Source organism: Cnephaeus nilssonii, assembly GCF_951640355.1.
Source record: "Cnephaeus nilssonii genome assembly, chromosome: 14".
NCBI lineage: Eukaryota > Metazoa > Chordata > Mammalia > Chiroptera > Vespertilionidae > Cnephaeus > Cnephaeus nilssonii.
The window spans coordinates 3,401,961-3,420,940 of NC_137085.1; the positions used below are offsets into that span (position 1 = coordinate 3,401,961).

Here is an 18,980-nt window from a genome sequence, read left to right on the forward strand (position 1 = left end):
CACTAGGGGCCTCCATGGATTGCTCCTGTATAATGGTTTTAATAGTTTCCCATTTAATGTGCTATTTCCAGTTGGCTCCTTAGCTTCTGCTTCACTGGGAGCTCATTAGCGATGCGGAATCTCCGCTCCCACTTCCTACCTCCGAGCTGCCCCTCTGGAAGATGCCCAAGCTTCGTACCCAGAGCAGGCCCGGGGCCAGGGACTCCTGTCCTTTGAGTTTACTTAGCTCAGTGGGAACAGCTGTGGTGTTCCAGCAAGTCCTCTACCAGTTCCTCCTCCTCTCCCGGGCCGCCCTGCATCCGAGTGACAGCTGTGCGCATCACTGACCAGGTCCCAGGCTCCAGCATCTCCAGGGCTGCGGGCAGCACCCAGAGTGCAGAGAGCAGGCGATCGAACGCGAGCTGCCAGTCTTCTCTGGCCCAGCGGGCCTCCCTCCTCTCCGTGCGGGCGGTTTGTCATCGAGTCACCGGCGCCTTGAGAATCTGGTGAAAGCTCTGGACCCTCCCAGGAGAGTGCCCATCAGTGAGCGGCCTCCCAGCTGCTCAGTGGGAGGTGCCTGGCTGCCTGCCGCTCACGGTGAGACCCTCACGCCCTGCCCTCCCCTCGGGCTGTGGAAGACCCTATGGAAACCGGCACGGGTCCAGGGCAGGCCACGCTACGGCCCTTAGAGAGGAGCAGAGCCCCCTTTCCTTGAGCAGCGAGAAGCTCTGAAGGCCAGGACTGTTCTTGGGGCTGCGGACTGGACCAGCCAAGGAAGTTACTGTTGGTCACAGTGCCCCCTGCTGGTGAGTCCAAGGGGGAGGTGTGGGGGCCCAGCTGTTGCCCCCACTTTGCAGATGAGGAAACACACTTGTGGCCTTGGTTTCCGGGTGCCAGGTGCCGCGGGGCCAGCGTGAGGGCCTGACCTAGGATGGGGCAGGGCCCTGACCAACCAGCCAGGAGCTACTGAGGACGGAGGCCACGCCCACCAGCCCCATGTGCCCTGCCACCTGACCAACTGAGCAAGGCTGCGGCAGGGAGGCCATTGTGCGGTGCCCTGCCCCACCCCCGCGGTGCTGAGCACACAGACTTCTGGTCCCTCGACGGTCTCCTGGGGGTAGGGTGAAGGCAGGGGCCTCGGGCCGGCCAGCAGTCCCAGGAAGACCTCAGGAGGAGGCACCCAAGAAATGGGGCTCCCGGGGCCCCCATTCCTCAGCTGGGTCTGGGCCCTGAGACCACTGCAGATTAGATCACTGCCCAGGCCCCTCAGGGCTGAGGCAGCCACAGGTGTGCTGAGCGTGCCCATCCCTCCCGCTCCTGTCCCCCCCCCCCCCCCCCCCCCGCCGTCCCCTCTGTGGCCCAGCAGGGATCGCAGTCACAGGAGTCTGGCCAGGGCGGGGTCCGGCCTCCTGACGGCCCTGGAGCAGCCCCGCCTCACGGGAGGTAGAGGGCCACCAGCACGTAGATGACCCAGCTGGTGGACACGAAGACCCCGAAGAGCAGGCTGAACAGCACGAGGGAGCGGGCCTTGCGGGAGGCCTCCTCCGCCTGGGCCAGGTCTCCCCGGCTCAGGGCCGAGCGCGTCTGCAAGCAGACAGAGTGAGGGTGAGCCCCCGTCCCCCCACTCCCTCCCATGCAGTGTAGACTGGGAAACTGGCACCCTGAGAAGTTTGGGGCCTGCCCAGGAGCCATCAGGTGGTGGCGGCCAGCTCTCGGGCACCTCATGGGCCAGGCACGCTCCGCACCCTCGCCCCGGTCTCCTACAATCTTCACAACAACCCAGATGTTGGTGTCTTTGTTGCCCCCACTTTTCAGATGAGGAAACCGGTTCAGAGAAGTTAAGTGACTGTCCTAGGGTCACACAGCTGGTGGCGGGGCCAGAATTCACAGACACCTCTGAGCTGTCCTGAGAGCTGCCTTCTCCCCACAGTTCTGGCCAACGGTCAGGGAGCTGGGGGTGGAGGGGGGTCAGGGCGTGGCCAGCTCAGCCTCGGGCAGAGCCTCTAGAGGCTTGCCTGCTCTGTCTGTTAGAACATCCTCCATTGGCATGACTGGGTCCCCAGAGCCTGATCCTGCACAGGGCAGTGGTTGGGGGGGGGGGGGGGCGGGGACAGATGGAGATGAAGAGATGGTGGGGACAGGGTGGGTGGTAAGTGGGTGGGCAGTGGGTGAGAGATGGGCGGCTGGGTGGTAAGAGGAATGGGGGGGGGGAGGGTGCACACAGCCCCCTGGGATGGCCGCTCCTGGGCCTTGGCAGCCGCTCAGCTTCATGGTGAGCTGTCGGAGCCCAGACCTGGAGTGTGGGCGGAGCCGAGGGGGAGGTGTCCACCCGCGGGGACAAGGGCCCAGAGACACGGGCCCCGCCCCCTCCTGAGAGGGACACACCAGAGTCCGGCTCCTGGGGGAGGGGCTCGCATACCACCCCGGCCCGGGTGCATGCTGGGAGGTGCACCAGGGCTGCCTACCTCGTGGGAGTAGACGATGGCGAGGAGCCCGGTGAGCAGGCAGCAGAAGAGGGTCACAAGCACGGACTCCATCATGTAGTCCTTGGGCAGGGGCCTGTGCTCCACCGCGGCGGGCGCGGGCACGCCGGCCAGGGGGCTGTTGTACTGCGGGCGGAGGCCACGGGCGTGAGGGAGCGCCCAGACCGGCGGGAGGACCCCGCCACCCCCACCCCCCCGCTGAGGCTGCAGGTCACCCAGGGCAGTCCCGCTCCCGGGAGCCCCTGCCCAGCCCAGGGTCCGCCACCACTGTCCCCACGTCCCCAGGGCCCCCCTCCCCCGGGGGACAGCTCTGCAGTCCTAAGGCAGCAGCGGGTTTGTTTATTCTAAAGCTCTGATCGGATCATCTCCCTTCCAGAGCCCCGGGCCCTCTCCATGGATCCCCCCCCCACTAAGCTGAACCACCGCCATCCCAGGCGCACAGCTGGCTCCTCCTGCCTGTGCTGCACCCTCTGGCCAGAGCGCCCTTCCGTTTCCGCCTGAACGCCCCTCTTCACCCCTCAGAACCCAGCTCCAACGCCCCGCTTCTGGGGCGCCTCTGGGCCCCTCACTGGCAGGCTGAGGTCCCTTTACTGTTCCCCGTCCGGGCACCAGGCCCTGCAGGGTGGTTACCGCGGCTTCCAATGTCTGTGAGCCCAACCCCCGGGGTGGGGGAGGGAGGGCTGAACGAGTAGGGGTGAGGGGTGAGCGGGGGTAGGGGGGCATAGAGCGGGCATCAAGCAGGGTGACCACGGGCTGGGGGCGTCCACTCACCATGGGGAAGGGCGCGAACAGCTGTGGGGGGGCGGGCGCAGGGTAGAGCGGCGTGGCGGGCGGCGGGTACAAGGCCTGGGGCGAGGGTCCGGGCTGGAAGAGGACCGGCCCCTGTGGGAAGGGCGGGTACAGCAGGTGCACGGCCTTGGGGTCAGGCGGTGCATAGGGCGGGGGCTCGCCCACGAAGCCGATGTTGGGGACGCCGCCGGCTGCCACCTTGGGCCCCTGCCTCGCCTCGCCCTCACCCGCGGCCTGGGCCTGGGCGGGGGGCGCCGCGGTGGCTGCGGCCTGGGAGTCGGCCGGGGGGACGGCCGGGGCTGGGGCGCTGCCCCCGTCCGCGGCTGCTTCCTCACTGGGCCCTCCGTCTTCATCCAGGAGCTGCGGGCGGCGCGGGAGCTGCGGGAGCTCGGGTCTCGGGGGGTCCTCAGGGCCCTCAGGGCCAGCACCCCCTTTTGTGTCCACTCCTGGGAAGAAATGGCAGGTTTCCTGAGCCTCAAGAGGCCATTGGCCCGGTGGGACCCTGCCCCCAAGCCCCAAAATAGCCCCTCCGAGGAGAAAGCCGCGACGCGACCCCACCTGCTGGAGCCTCTCCAAGCCTTTCCCCAAAGAGCACAGGCAAGACCGGACACGGAGCTCGGAGGGTGCAGTGCCTCTGGGGTCCCGGCCGTGCGCCCCCTGTGAGGGCACGCCGGCCCTGCCCTGCCCTGCCCTGCGCCCTGGGCAGAGAGGCGTCCTGAGACCCAGGCCAGGGGCGGGCTGGCAGGGGAGCAGAGCCGATCAGTCTGGGCGGGGAGCTGGGAAGCTGCTCAGGAGTTGCCAGACCCTGGCTGACTGGGTGACTTCAGAGCCAGGAGGTCACAGGAGCATTCACGTCAATGGCTACACCATCCAGACTAAAAGCAACAAGGAAACTTTGGCCTTAACCAACACGTTGGACCAGACGGACTTAGAGATGCGGTCCAGTGTGTGTGTGTGTGTGTGTGTGTGTGTGTGTGTGTGTGTAATGAAAGCTATAAGGAGTGGGGTGTGTGTGTGTGTGTGTGTGTAATGAAAGCTATAAGGAGTGGTGTGTGTGTGTGTGTGTGTGTGTGTGTAATGAAAGCTATAAGGAGTGTGTGTGTGTGTGTGTGTGTGTATAATGAAAGCTATAAGGAGTGTGTGTGTGTGTGTGTGTGTGTGTGTGTGTAATGAAAGCTATAAGGAGTGTGTGTGTGTGTGTGTGTGTGTATAATGAAAGCTATAAGGAGTGTGTGTGTGTGTGTGTGTGTGTGTGTGTAATGAAAGCTATAAGGAGTGTGTGTGTGTGTGTGTGTGTATAATGAAAGCTATAAGGAGTGGTGTGTGTGTGTGTGTGTGTGTGTGTGTAATGAAAGCTATAAGGAGTGTGTGTGTGTGTGTGTGTGTATAATGAAAGCTATAAGGAGTGTGTGTGTGTGTGTGTGTGTGTGTGTAATGAAAGCTATAAGGAGTGGTGTGTGTGTGTGTGTGTGTGTAATGAAAGCTATAAGGAGTGGGGTGTGTGTGTGTGTGTGTAATGAAAGCTATAAGGAGTGGTGTGTGTGTGTGTGTAATGAAAGCTATAAGGAGTGGTGTGTGTGTGTGTGTAATGAAAGCTATAAGGAGTGGTGTGTGTGTGTGTGTAATGAAAGCTATAAGGAGTGTGTGTGTGTGTGTGTGTGTGTGTGTGTAATGAAAGCTATAAGGAGTGGTGTGTGTGTGTAATGAAAGCTATAAGGAGTGGTGTGTGTGTGTGTGTGTGTGTGTGTGTGTAATGAAAGCTATAAGGAGTGGTGTGTGTGTGTGTGTGTGTAATGAAAGCTATAAGGAGTGGTGTGTGTGTGTGTGTGTAATGAAAGCTATAAGGAGTGGTGTGTGTGTGTGTGTGTAATGAAAGCTATAAGGAGTGGTGTGTGTGTGTGTGTGTAATGAAAGCTATAAGGAGTGGTGTGTGTGTGTGTGTGTGTGTGTGTGTGTGTAATGAAAGCTATAAGGAGTGGGGTGTGTGTGTGTGTGTGTGTGTGTAATGAAAGCTATAAGGAGTGGTGTGTGTGTGTGTGTGTAATGAAAGCTATAAGGAGTGGTGTGTGTGTGTGTGTGTGTGTGTGTGTGTAATGAAAGCTATAAGGAGTGGGGTGTGTGTGTGTGTGTGTGTGTGTAATGAAAGCTATAAGGAGTGGTGTGTGTGTGTGTGTAATGAAAGCTATAAGGAGTGGTGTGTGTGTGTGTGTGTGTGTGTAATGAAAGCTATAAGGAGTGGTGTGTGTGTGTGTGTGTGTGTAATGAAAGCTATAAGGAGTGGGGTGTGTGTGTGTGTGTGTGTGTGTAATGAAAGCTATAAGGAGTGGGGTGTGTGTGTGTGTGTGTGTAATGAAAGCTATAAGGAGTGGTGTGTGTGTGTGTGTGTGTGTGTGTGTGTAATGAAAGCTATAAGGAGTGGGGTGTGTGTGTGTGTGTGTGTGTGTGTGTGTGTGTGTAATGAAAGCTATAAGGAGTGGGGTGTGTGTGTGTGTGTGTGTAATGAAAGCTATAAGGAGTGGGGTGTGTGTGTGTGTGTGTGTGTGTGTGTAATGAAAGCTATAAGGAGTGGTGTGTGTGTGTGTGTGTGTGTGTGTGTGTGTATAATGAAAGCTATAAGGAGTGTGTGTGTGTGTGTGTGTGTGTGTAATGAAAGCTATAAGGAGTGGTGTGTGTGTGTGTGTGTGTAATGAAAGCTATAAGGAGTGGTGTGTGTGTGTGTGTGTGTGTAATGAAAGCTATAAGGAGTGGGGTGTGTGTGTGTGTGTGTGTGTAATGAAAGCTATAAGGAGTGGTGTGTGTGTGTGTGTGTGTGTAATGAAAGCTATAAGGAGTGGTGTGTGTGTGTGTGTAATGAAAGCTATAAGGAGTGTGTGTGTGTGTGTGTGTGTAATGAAAGCTATAAGGAGTGGTGTGTGTGTGTAATGAAAGCTATAAGGAGTGGTGTGTGTGTGTGTGTGTAATGAAAGCTATAAGGAGTGGTGTGTGTGTGTGTGTGTGTGTGTAATGAAAGCTATAAGGAGTGGTGTGTGTGTGTGTGTGTGTAATGAAAGCTATAAGGAGTGGTGTGTGTGTGTGTGTGTAATGAAAGCTATAAGGAGTGGTGTGTGTGTGTGTGTGTAATGAAAGCTATAAGGAGTGGTGTGTGTGTGTGTGTGTAATGAAAGCTATAAGGAGTGGTGTGTGTGTGTGTGTGTGTGTGTGTAATGAAAGCTATAAGGAGTGGGGTGTGTGTGTGTGTGTGTGTGTGTGTAATGAAAGCTATAAGGAGTGGTGTGTGTGTGTGTGTGTAATGAAAGCTATAAGGAGTGGTGTGTGTGTGTGTGTGTGTGTGTGTAATGAAAGCTATAAGGAGTGGTGTGTGTGTGTGTGTGTGTGTGTGTGTGTGTAATGAAAGCTATAAGGAGTGGGGTGTGTGTGTGTGTGTGTGTGTGTGTGTAATGAAAGCTATAAGGAGTGGGGTGTGTGTGTGTGTGTGTGTGTGTGTAATGAAAGCTATAAGGAGTGGTGTGTGTGTGTGTGTGTGTGTGTGTGTGTAATGAAAGCTATAAGGAGTGGTGTGTGTGTGTGTGTGTGTGTGTGTGTGTGTGTGTAATGAAAGCTATAAGGAGTGGGGTGTGTGTGTGTGTGTGTGTGTGTGTGTAATGAAAGCTATAAGGAGTGGGGTGTGTGTGTGTGTGTGTGTGTGTGTGTGTAATGAAAGCTATAAGGAGTGGGGTGTGTGTGTGTGTGTGTGTGTGTAATGAAAGCTATAAGGAGTGGTGTGTGTGTGTGTGTGTGTGTGTGTGTGTATAATGAAAGCTATAAGGAGTGTGTGTGTGTGTGTGTGTGTGTGTAATGAAAGCTATAAGGAGTGGTGTGTGTGTGTGTGTGTGTAATGAAAGCTATAAGGAGTGGTGTGTGTGTGTGTGTGTGTGTAATGAAAGCTATAAGGAGTGGGGTGTGTGTGTGTGTGTGTGTGTGTAATGAAAGCTATAAGGAGTGGTGTGTGTGTGTGTGTGTGTGTAATGAAAGCTATAAGGAGTGGTGTGTGTGTGTGTGTAATGAAAGCTATAAGGAGTGTGTGTGTGTGTGTGTGTGTGTGTGTAATGAAAGCTATAAGGAGTGGTGTGTGTGTGTGTGTGTGTGTGTGTGTAATGAAAGCTATAAGGAGTGGTGTGTGTGTGTGTGTGTGTGTGTGTGTGTGTGTAATGAAAGCTATAAGGAGTGGGGTGTGTGTGTGTGTGTGTGTGTGTGTGTAATGAAAGCTATAAGGAGTGGGGTGTGTGTGTGTGTGTGTGTGTGTGTGTGTAATGAAAGCTATAAGGAGTGGGGGGTGTGTGTGTGTGTGTGTGTGTGTAATGAAAGCTATAAGGAGTGGGGTGTGTGTGTGTGTGTGTGTGTGTGTAATGAAAGCTATAAGGAGTGGTGTGTGTGTGTGTGTGTGTGTGTGTGTGTGTGTGTAATGAAAGCTATAAGGAGTGGTGTGTGTGTGTGTGTGTGTGTGTGTGTGTGTGTGTAATGAAAGCTATAAGGAGTGGGGTGTGTGTGTGTGTGTGTGTGTGTGTAATGAAAGCTATAAGGAGTGGGGTGTGTGTGTGTGTGTGTGTGTGTGTGTAATGAAAGCTATAAGGAGTGGGGTGTGTGTGTGTGTGTGTGTGTGTAATGAAAGCTATAAGGAGTGGTGTGTGTGTGTGTGTGTGTGTGTGTGTGTATAATGAAAGCTATAAGGAGTGTGTGTGTGTGTGTGTGTGTGTGTAATGAAAGCTATAAGGAGTGGTGTGTGTGTGTGTGTGTGTAATGAAAGCTATAAGGAGTGGTGTGTGTGTGTGTGTGTGTGTAATGAAAGCTATAAGGAGTGGGGTGTGTGTGTGTGTGTGTGTGTGTAATGAAAGCTATAAGGAGTGGTGTGTGTGTGTGTGTGTGTAATGAAAGCTATAAGGAGTGGTGTGTGTGTGTGTGTAATGAAAGCTATAAGGAGTGTGTGTGTGTGTGTGTGTGTGTGTGTAATGAAAGCTATAAGGAGTGGTGTGTGTGGGTAATGAAAGCTATAAGGAGTGGTGTGTGTGTGTGTGTGTGTGTGTGTGTAATGAAAGCTATAAGGAGTGGTGTGTGTGTGTGTGTAATGAAAGCTATAAGGAGTGGTGTGTGTGTGTGTGTAATGAAAGCTATAAGGAGTGGTGTGTGTGTGTGTGTGTAATGAAAGCTATAAGGAGTGGTGTGTGTGTGTGTGTGTGTGTGTGTGTAATGAAAGCTATAAGGAGTGGGGTGTGTGTGTGTGTGTGTGTGTGTGTAATGAAAGCTATAAGGAGTGGTGTGTGTGTGTGTGTGTAATGAAAGCTATAAGGAGTGGTGTGTGTGTGTGTGTGTGTGTGTGTAATGAAAGCTATAAGGAGTGGGGTGTGTGTGTGTGTGTGTGTGTGTGTGTGTGTAATGAAAGCTATAAGGAGTGGGGTGTGTGTGTGTGTGTGTGTGTGTGTGTAATGAAAGCTATAAGGAGTGGGGTGTGTGTGTGTGTGTGTGTGTGTGTAATGAAAGCTATAAGGAGTGGTGTGTGTGTGTGTGTGTGTGTGTGTGTGTAATGAAAGCTATAAGGAGTGGGGTGTGTGTGTGTGTGTGTGTGTGTGTGTAATGAAAGCTATAAGGAGTGGGGTGTGTGTGTGTGTGTGTGTGTGTGTGTAATGAAAGCTATAAGGAGTGGGGTGTGTGTGTGTGTGTGTGTAATGAAAGCTATAAGGAGTGGTGTGTGTGTGTGTGTGTGTGTGTGTGTGTGTGTGTAATGAAAGCTATAAGGAGTGGGGTGTGTGTGTGTGTGTGTGTGTGTAATGAAAGCTATAAGGAGTGGTGTGTGTGTGTGTGTGTGTGTGTGTGTAATGAAAGCTATAAGGAGTGGTGTGTGTGTGTGTGTGTGTGTGTGTAATGAAAGCTATAAGGAGTGGGGTGTGTGTGTGTGTGTGTGTGTGTGTAATGAAAGCTATAAGGAGTGGTGTGTGTGTGTGTGTGTGTGTGTGTGTGTGTGTGTGTAATGAAAGCTATTGGGAAGGGAGGCCCACACTTCAGGAAGGTTTGTGACTAAGTTTGACCCAGAGCGCTGGGCTCTTCCAGGAGGACCCCTGTGGGTGGGGGAGGGGGGGAGCCGGATTGCTGGTCTCCTGGAGGGTGGGGGCGGCCTGAATATCCCTGCCCCTAGGAACCAGCCACGCCCCACCCCGTAGACCTGGTTAACACTCTCAGCATTGCCACGGGAGCTCCCAGACAAGGGCTGGAGTTTTCAGATAAGGCACCAGCCCAGCCAGCGAGGCTCAGTGGTTGAGTGTCAACCTATGAACCAGGAGGCCATGGTTTGATTCCCATCAAGGGCACATGCCCAGGTTATGGGCTCCATCCCCAGTAGGGGGCGTGCAGGAGGCAGCCGATCAGTGATTCTCATCATTGATGTTTCTGTCCCTCTCCCTTCCTCCCTGAAGTCAATAAAAATATATTTTAAAAAATAAAAATAAGCCCTGGCTGGTTTGGCTCAGTGGATAGAGTGTCGGCCTGCAGACTAAAGGGTCCCAGGTTCGATTCTGGTCAAGGGCACAGGCCCAGGTTGTGGGCTTGATCCCCAGTGGGGGGCGTGCGGGAGGCAGCAGACCAATGAGTCTCTCGTCGTTGATGTTTCTATCTCTCCCTCTCCCTTCCTCTCTGAAATCAATAAAAATATATATTTAAAAATCAATAAATAAAAATAAAATAAGCACCACCACCATGCGGGCCCTGGGGAAGACGAGGAGCGCTGTTCGCTGTCTGAGCCCGCGGGCCTCCGGGTGCCCCTGGCTGACGGTGACGAGCTCTCGGCCAGTGGGCAGTGCCCAGGCCCCTCTGCACATGCCCCGCACAGCCAGCCGCCAGGCGTGTGGACAAGCCCAGTGTTTGGGACTGAGCGCCTGCCGTGGGGCTGGTGAGCCTGACCACACGGACGGGCTGTGTGACCTCCCATCCAGCCTCCTGGCCTCCTGTGTGATGTGATGATGGTGACAACCATGTAAGATGGTGACCGTGAAAACGAATAAAAACAACCATCATAAAACGGTGCCAGGGAGCGCAGGGCCAGGCTCCCTCTGAGGGCTCTGCAGGCCGGGGCCGCCTGGGGGCTTTTCCTTTTTTATCCCCATTTCGCAGATGGAGAACAGAGGCTCCTAACAGCAGGGAACCCGAGCCTCGGCCACGCCGACACCGGTCCCCGCGGGGTGCTGGCGGGGAGCCCGGCCCGGCCCCCGCCCCAGTGATCGGAACAAAAACCGCAGCCTCCCGGGGGCCCCGCCCGGGCAAGTGCCTGGCCGATGGCGCGGAGATAGGGCTGCGAGTAAACAAAGGTGCCGGCGGGGCTGCCAGCCCGGCTGGGGCTCTCGGGTTCGGACACTCGAGCCTCCGGACATTCCGGCGGGAGGGGAGGGAGGTGGGGGAGGCGCTCCGGGGTCCTGGGGGCGGGAGGGGGGCGGTCAGAGCCGGGCCGCCCTCTTCGCGCATTCCGGGCGGGCGGAGGGCGGGAGAAACCAGGTGTCCCCCCTCCCCTCCAGGGTGCCGGGTGTCCCCCCACACCCACCCGCCCCCTCCAGGGTCCCAGGTGTCCCCCCACACCCACCCGCCCCCTCCAGGGTGCCGGGTGTCCCCCCCCCGCCCACCCCAGGGTGCCGCCGGAGCGCCAGGCCGGGCTCTGCGCCGCCCCCCTCCCAGCCCCTCAGGCGGGACTCCGGGGCAGGCGCGGCGCGACGGAGAGGGGGTCCCGGTTCGCCGCCCTCCCAGGCCCGGTTCCGGCGGGCCCGTCGCGGTTCCCTGAACGAGCCTTTCCAGGGCCCGCCGCCCTCCCTCGGGGTCTCCAGTCAGTGGGGCGCCCTCCCTCCCCTCGCCGTTTCTGCCCCCCCCCTCCCCCCCGGCCAGGTGGCCCCTGCCCCGTCTCAGGACGGCAGCCCGGCCAGAGGGCGGGCGGCGCGGGGAGGAGGGAGTGGAAACGCCCCCCAAATGGCCACTCTCGAGCCCCGCTGCCCGCCCGGGGGCCCAGGACCACGCAGAGGCCGCCCCTTCCTGACTCCCCGGGGCGTCCCAGAGCTGGAGCGGGCCTGGCGCAAACGGCCGGAGCTCTCCACGGAGCCCCCCCCCCCCATTCTGAGGGGTGTCCCCGGGCAGAGCCGGATTGGGGTCCCGCGGAAAGAGCCCCCCGCCCCGCCGCCCGCAGCCCGCCGCGGGGACCACGGAGCCCGGGCTGGGGGGGGGGGGGCGCTCAGCGCGCCCGGGGTCCCCAAGTCCTCACCTGCGTCCATGGCGCGGCCGGCGGCGGGGCGAGCGGGGCGGCGCAGCTCCCGGCGCCCGGCGCCTCCCGCCGCCGTCGGACCGGCTCCGCTTTCGCCGCGGCTCGGGTTTCCGGTGCGCGGCCGCCGGTTAATAATTGACCGCCCGGCTGCGCGGTGCCAACAGGTGGCTCCCGTGCGCCCGCCGCCCGCCCGCCGGCAGGGAGGTCGCGGGGGGTTCGCAGCGGCGCTCGGCGAGCGGGGGGCGGGCAGCGACCGGGCTGCGGGGGGAGCGCAGGGCGACGCGGGAGAGAGGAGAAGCGCGGAGCCCCGCGCACCGGCGCGCACAGTCGGTGCGCTCTCTGAAAGGCCGGGTGGCCGGGGTGGCGCGAGGCCCTCGTGTATGAAAAGAGGTTGTATTGCCGACACCTGGTGCAGGCGGGCTGAGGCCGAGCGGGGAGGGAGGTCTGATCCATTCCTGCGGGGGGTCCGGTCCGCCCTTGGTTCCTCCCGGGCCGGGTCCTCCGGTTATCGGAGCTCCGCTGCGCTCAAGGCTGCACGCTGCGGGCGAGGTATCTGCAAGCACAACACGTCTTTCTCTGCCCGTTTTCTTCTCTCTAACCCTCTCCCTGTCCCCGGATTCCCACCGACGGCCGTAGAAGGAATGAGGGAAACCAAGTCACCATTAGAGCAGCGGTGACAACGGCCGCAGGACCCCCCGCGGGAGCGGGACTCGGTGGGTGTTTGAAAGTGGGTTGAACAGAAACCGAATTTATCTGCACAAAGGCCCTCCTCAAAGACTTGGAAAACCACCAAGTCTGCGTGGTGAACCGCACAGCAGGGAGCCACCGAGCCTCAGCCGGGCGGCCACCGGAGCCTCAGCCGGGCGGCCACAGGCAGCACCACAGGGACACAGGCCCCGAGCGGCCCTCACCTGTGCAGCCCGGAATGCACGTGCCCAGCACACGGAGCCCTCAGGAAACCCGACCTGAGGGGCACTCCCAGGCGCTGTCTCTCCTTTGCGCTGGGATTTCCATTTGGCTTTTAAAGTCTACATTTTTTTCCCATAATGTCTCCCCGTCACTATGCACTCTAACCCACGTGCTTCCTCTTCCAATGGCTGTGAAAACTTCTTACTTGAAAAGAATGTCACACTCGGGGGAAAGCCAGAAGAATGGGCCCATGCCCCGAGAATGGCTCTTCTCACAGAGCTCTGTGCCCGCAGAATCCAGCTCAGGACTATGTGCTGCTCTCAGGGGCCATGTCTTCGCTGCTAGAGACGCTTCTGTATGTATAAAAGGCTGATAGGCACAGTGTCCCTGCGGGAGTTCCACCGCTCGCCATGACGTGCGCTGACCACCAGGGGGCGGCGCAGAACGAAGGAAGGCCTAGGCCGGCAGCCGGAGAGAAGGCTCTGGCCGGAAGCCAGAAGGCCCTGATCAGCCCTGATCGCCAGCCAGGCCTAGGGACCCTACCCACCCGAGCCCAGCCTCTAGTCCTCGAATGCTGTCCAAACCGGTGTTTCGTCTCTGGCCCCCTTGCGGGCCTGTTGGCCGCTCTGGGGGCAGCTGTCCCAGGGCCTCTGCCATCTGGGTGAGGTCATGGTCAGCAGGAGCTGATGTAAAGGTGGGGGCTCCGCAGGGCCCTGGGTGAGACAACTCTGCACCATTCTTTCTGTTAGTTTCTCCGCTTGGGGTTTGTGCACGTGTCCGACCCAGGGTGCCACCGCCTTAGGGACGACTCTCTTCCTACCCGGAGCCACAGGTGCTGGTTGGCTCCAGTCTCACAGAAGGGCAGTCCCTTTTAGGCGCCAGCTGTATGCAGGGCACCAGTTCCAGGACCCTGCTTGGGGGGCCTGTGGCTTTGACTCCCACCCCTAAGGCACCATCTGGTCCTGGCCCTTTATGGGCAACGTGGCTTCAACCGCTCGCCGGCTGCGAGGACCTTCTTCCTTCCAGCGCCTGGATATCGTTGAATATGGTTGCATTTCCCTTTCCTGCCCCCGTTATCGAAACAAAAACCGCAGCTTCGGTTTAGAGTTCTGTATTCTGGCTAGGGTTAGGGTTAGGGTTAGGGGTTAGGGTTAAGGGTTAGGGATAGAGTTGGGGTTAGGGTAAAGGATTAGGGATTAGGGGTTAGGGATAGGATTAGGGTTAGGGTTAGGGCTAGGGTCACATCTTGTAACAGGGAGTGGAACTGGGATTAGGGTTAGGTTTAGGGTTAGGATTAGGTTTAGGGATAGAGTTACCGGTAGGGTTAGGGTTAGGGATAGGGTTAGAGATAGGATTAGGATTAGGAATAGGGTTTGGGTTAGGGATATGATTGGCGTAGGATTAGGGTTAGGGTTAGGGATAGGGATAGAGTTAGGGTTAGGGTTAGGGATGGGATTAGGGTTGGGGTTAGGAATAGGGTTGGGGTTAGAGATAGGGTTAGGGTTAGGGATCCCAGTTACATGCAGGGAGTCAACACATGGGGTTTGCACAAGGGCCACCCTAGACTCAGAGAAGTGCCCCAGTCCCTGATCCAAGATTCTAACCCTAACCCTATGCCTAAAGCTAACCCTATTCCTATCACTAAACACTAATCCTAACACTAACCCTAACCCTATCCCTAACCCTAAAACCCTAACCAGGCCAGGCTCACTGTGAATGGGTGAACGGTCCTCCTGTTTTCAGGGCCCCTGTATGTTCCTCTCAGTTAGGGGGTGGCTTTCGCATGCTGCCGGGCTGGGCTGCCCCTTTATCAGCTTCCCTCTGTCCGGGTCCACAGGCTCAGGAGGCCAAGGCCCCTTGCACACTCTCCCCGATGGGCCATCCCGTGACATTTGCCCACCACGTGCGGGAGGTAACTTTGCAGCAAACACGCGCACGCAGAGCCGCCGAAGAGCAGGGCCGGGTTGGCTCCAGCACGCGAGCGCTACCGGCCGCCTCAGACTACAACTCCCGCCATGCCCCGCGCGCGCCCGCTCGCGGCGCGCTCCCCGGAAGTGGAGCTCCGAGGGGGCGTCTCCGACCTTAGCGAGGGGGCGGTCGAGGCGGCTGGTCTGGGGAGGAGACCGCAGCGAGGAACCCGATGCCGACCGGCGGGGCTGTAGATGGCTTCGCCTGGAGGCGACGACTGCGGGGGCGCCACGCCCGAGGCGGACCGGCCTCACCAGCGGCCCTTCCTGATCGGGGTGAGCGGCGGCACCGCCAGCGGCAAGGTAAGGGGCTGGGCGGCCCGGCGGGGCCTGCGCGTCTCCGCGACCCGGGCCCGTCTCGGTGCGGGGAGGAGACCCGAGCCCGGGCTGCGGGGCGGGGGCGGGGCGCCGGGAGGGATGGGGCCCCCGCGCGGGCGGGCGGGCGGGTCCGCGTCCAGAGCCGGAAGCGCCCTGGGGGAGGCGGCTCAGGGGCCCTGTCTGCGCCCCAGTCCACGGTGTGTGAGAAGATCATGGAGCTGCTGGGCCAGAACGAAGTGGACCACCGGCAGCGGAAGGTGGTCATCCTGAGCCAAGACCGGTTCTACAAGGTGCTGACGGCGGAGCAGAAGGCCAAGGCCTTGAAGGGCCAGTACAACTTCGACCACCCAGGTAGATCTGCCGCCCTCAGCGGGCGGAGGCGGGAGGGCGGCCGGGGCCGGGGTCCAGGGTTGCGGAGAGCTGAGTGGGTCCATGCAATTGCCCAGACACCCCGAGGTGGAGTGGGCGCTGGGCCCTGGGCCCTGGTTGGAGCCAGCCAGCGGGCGGGGCCTTTGGGAGTCCACTCACCTCCCCGGGGCCTCTGCACTCACCACTGTCCACTGGGGTCTTTCCCTCCCCACTGCCTGGGCCAAAGTCCCTGAGAGGCCGGCAAGCAGAGCCCAGGGCCTGAAACTTTGTTTCCTGGTTGGTCGGGGCCAGGGGAACAGGTGGCAATTGGGGGGTTGGGGAGGGTCACGGCCAGAGGAGGCGGCCTGCCCTGCCTGCCACGACCCGAAGATCGCTCTGCGGCTGACTCCCAGCTTCATTCTTTCCCGGGGACAGCAGCCTGGGGTCAGCAAGGACAGGGCCATCCTATGGGTACTGGACTGCAGAGGGCTCTGCAAATGTAGGATGTAGACGCCACTGCCGGCCCAAGTGTTCCTGAGGTCCCGGTACCACCAGCATCAGCTGTGGCCGAGGACGCTCCCCCCCCCCGCCCCCCAGTCCCAGCACAGGACGCCTGGACTGTCTTGCCTTTTGTGCCATCCCTGCAGATGCTTTTGACAATGACTTGATGCACAGGACTCTGAAAAACATCGTGGAGGGCAAAACTGTCGAGGTCCCAACCTATGACTTTGTGACCCACTCCAGGTGAGCAGGTGGTTCCCGGAGGCAGGCAGGGCGTCCCCTCCGGGGCTTACAGGCCGCCCGCAGCAGCCACCCCTCCCACCGTGATGTTTCCTCGGTGGAGTCAGGGCCCGCTCCCTGCTCTCGCCCGCAGGTTACCGGAGACCACGGTGGTGTACCCGGCGGACGTGGTCCTGTTTGAGGGCATCCTGGTCTTCTACAGCCAGGAGATCCGGGACATGTTCCACCTGCGCCTCTTTGTGGACACGGACTCCGACGTCAGGCTGTCGAGGAGAGGTAAGGCGCTCTCGGCCTCCCTCCCCTGGCCGAGGCTGGGCGGTCATTTCCGGGTCTGACGGCGGCCACCGGGCTCCTGTCGCTGCAGTTCTCCGAGACGTGAACCGCGGGAGGGACCTGGAGCAGATTCTGACCCAGTACACCACCTTCGTCAAGCCAGCCTTCGAGGAGTTCTGCCTGCCGGTACCGCCTGGCGCCTGTTTGGGAACGCCTGCGCTCTCTCCCTCCAGAGACACGATGCCTGGTTCTGTGGGAGCTGGTGGGGGATGCCCGGGTCTGATCTATAAATGGAGAATTTAGCTGGTACCCAGCTACCCAGCGAGTTCTCAGCTCTCCAGGCCTCCTTGGCCCTTGCTGCTCCCTCTGCCGAGAAAAGCCACTCCCCGTCGCCACACCAGCTCCCTCCTGCTTCAGGTCTTGACCCAGGTCATCGGATTGCCTGTGCAGGATGACCCCGAGTCCCTCTGCTCCCGGCCTCGGGCCTGCCGTCTGTTCCCAGGGGGCTTCTCATCACCTGACGGCACGGGCTGTCTTGCTTACCCCCTTTGCTGGCCTCCATCTCAGGTCCGCTGCCTGCAGACACAGCCGCCCGGGCTGCCCCTCCTGCCTCTGGCGCATCTCTTGTAACATGTCTCCTTGGCCCAAATTCACACGCCGACACCCGACGGTTCATAGGTCCGTCCCCGGGCCCACACCATTGTCTCCTCCCCTCCCTATGCTTCGCCTGATGCAGGTGTGTCCCCGGCAGCCCCGCCCCGCCCTCACACAGGGCTGGCGAGAGGCAGCGATGCCCGGCATGTTGGCAGCTGCACTGCGGCCGCTCCTGTGTGCCGTGCGCCCCGCGCACCCGCCACTCCTCCGGGTTCTTGCAGAGGAAGCAGGTGGTGGAGGGTGCCACCTCACTTGGCCCAGTGGGTTCAGCTGTTAGCACAGAAACCGTCCGGGAGACTGTTCGTAGCATCGAGCAGAGCACAGCATTTCAGAGACGCAGGAGATACCAGTTCTCCTGGCTGCCTGGCCACCACACCTTGATAACTGCCCATCCCTGCCAGCTACCCCTCCTGCCTGTGACCCAGGGACCCGGGCACCCCAGGGCTTGCTCCTCTGCCACTGCATCAGCTGTGCCCTGGGCTACGGGATGTCACCTTGGGTGGGGGGTGGGCAGGTTTTAAAGATCCTCCTTTTTGTGTTGCAGACAAAGAAATATGCGGATGTGATCATCCCCCGAGGGGTTGACAATATGGGTAAGAACCAGGCCTGATGGGCTGCCTGACCCCTGTCCGCCCAGAGCCCCGAGGCAGGCACTGTTCCACCCCGTGGTCCCTGACAGCGTTGCATCATGTGTCAGTTACACCTCCTAAAGCTGGTGGGGTCACTGTTAGCACAGAGAAAGCTGGTGGTGGGGTCACTGTTAGCACAGAGAAAGCTGGTGGGGTCACTGTTAGCACAGAGAAAGCTGGTGGTAGGGTCACTGTTAGCACAGAGAAAGCTGGCGGGGTCACTGTTAGCACAGAGAAAGCTGGTGGTAGGGTCACTGTTAGCACAGAGAAAGCTGGTGGGGTCACTGTTAGCAGGGAGTCTTAACCAGGCTGCAGGTCAGCAGAAATGCTCGCTGACCCAGGCAGCAAGTCGGTGCCCAGGCCTGGACGTACGTTTTCTGTCTGCTGAGACCCAGTGCTGGACAGACGTTGGCGAGGGGGCGGAGGGTGCGTGCGGCTGACGCGCTCTTGTCTGTCTCTGCGCAGTCGCCATCAACCTGATTGTGCAGCACATCCAGGACATCCTGAACGGGGACATCTGCAAGTGGCACCGCGGAGGGGCCAACGGGCGCAGCTGCAAGAGGACGCTTCCTGAGCCCGGAGACCACCCTGGGGTGCTGGCCCCCGGCAAGCGGTCGCACCTGGAGTCCAGCAGTAGGCCGCACTGAGTGGGCATGCGCCTCCCGCAGGCCCTGGAGGTGCCCGCCTGCCCCACACCTGCTGCTTCCTCTCCGCCTCTGGGACGGCCAGCGTGAGAGTCGGAGTGTCCTCAGGACCTGGACCCTGGACGCGTGGTCCCCCCAGTTCGATGGGGTGGGGGCAGTGTCTGCACCTGCTCCCTCGTGGTGAGGAGGGTGGGAGGGCCAGGTCACTGAGAAGTGGCACAGGGCGAGTGGCAGCCTGTGATGCTCGCTCGGGGAGACGGGGGCCGTGCTGTGGGAGGAGGAGGAGGGACGCCGGGACACCGTGTTCAGTGCTCTGACTGTGGTCTCACAGCGAGTCTTTCTGGTATGATCAGTTCTCACACATGTGCGACTGAAAGTGTGAAAATACTCCCCCTTTTTATGTTGTACACCCCATGTTTTGTTTCCTAACACCGTGTAGTGTGAGCTAGTAACCCAGTTTTGTGACCCGCAGTGGGTGTGATCCAGCCTGGGACACGCTGCTGTGAGGACCAGAGATGCCTCCTTTCTCCCAGCCTGGGCTCCAGGCAGGGCGGGGAAGGAGCCTTGGGGACAGGCGTGTTTTTAACCAGCACCAGACAGGAAGCAGGGACGCCCGAGCCTGCCCGGCCCCTGCTGGGGAGTGTCCACCAGGGGACCCTGAGCCCAGGGTGCTGTCCCCACCTCTAGCCAAGGAGTATGCTGGACCCGGAGGCATGAGCGAGTGCTGTGGCCCAAAGCCAGCCCGTCTCCCTCCCCACGTGGTGGCCACGTGTTAAAGGGGTCCTGCCCCATCGCTGCTAACCTGAGTGGCACTCTGGGTTCTTTCTATGGAGTAGTAGCTGGTCACACAACTCCTGACATGGGCTGAGCCGTGGCCAGCTGCTGGTGACTGCGACAGTTGTGTCAAGCGTGTTGTGCCCTTTGGGGAGAGAATCAATAAATAACCAATATGAACACCAGTGGTCCCTTTTTATTATTTT

At 59.3% G+C, this 18,980-nt stretch overlaps 2 protein-coding genes across 2 annotated transcripts; one reads left to right on the plus strand and one right to left on the minus strand.

Annotated features, from left to right (window-relative positions):
• Positions 1-1,319: 1,319 nt before the first annotated feature.
• PRRT1B (proline rich transmembrane protein 1B) lies at positions 1,320-11,631 on the minus strand. Its single transcript, XM_079790130.1, has 4 exons — positions 11,518-11,631; positions 3,234-3,697; positions 2,445-2,588; positions 1,320-1,563 (listed from the first exon to the last, which is right to left on the minus strand). Exons 1-4 carry the CDS (start codon positions 11,525-11,527, stop codon positions 1,414-1,416), a joined length of 768 nt encoding a protein of 255 aa, XP_079646256.1. The 5' UTR covers positions 11,528-11,631; the 3' UTR covers positions 1,320-1,413.
• Positions 11,632-14,484: 2,853 nt separating this feature from the next.
• On the plus strand, positions 14,485-18,937 carry UCK1 (uridine-cytidine kinase 1). The gene is made up of 7 exons (XM_079790610.1): positions 14,485-14,696; positions 14,903-15,062; positions 15,707-15,803; positions 15,934-16,076; positions 16,165-16,259; positions 17,272-17,320; positions 17,822-18,937. Exons 1-7 carry the CDS (start codon positions 14,589-14,591, stop codon positions 18,001-18,003), a joined length of 834 nt encoding a protein of 277 aa, XP_079646736.1. The 5' UTR covers positions 14,485-14,588; the 3' UTR covers positions 18,004-18,937.
• Positions 18,938-18,980: the final 43 nt, after the last annotated feature.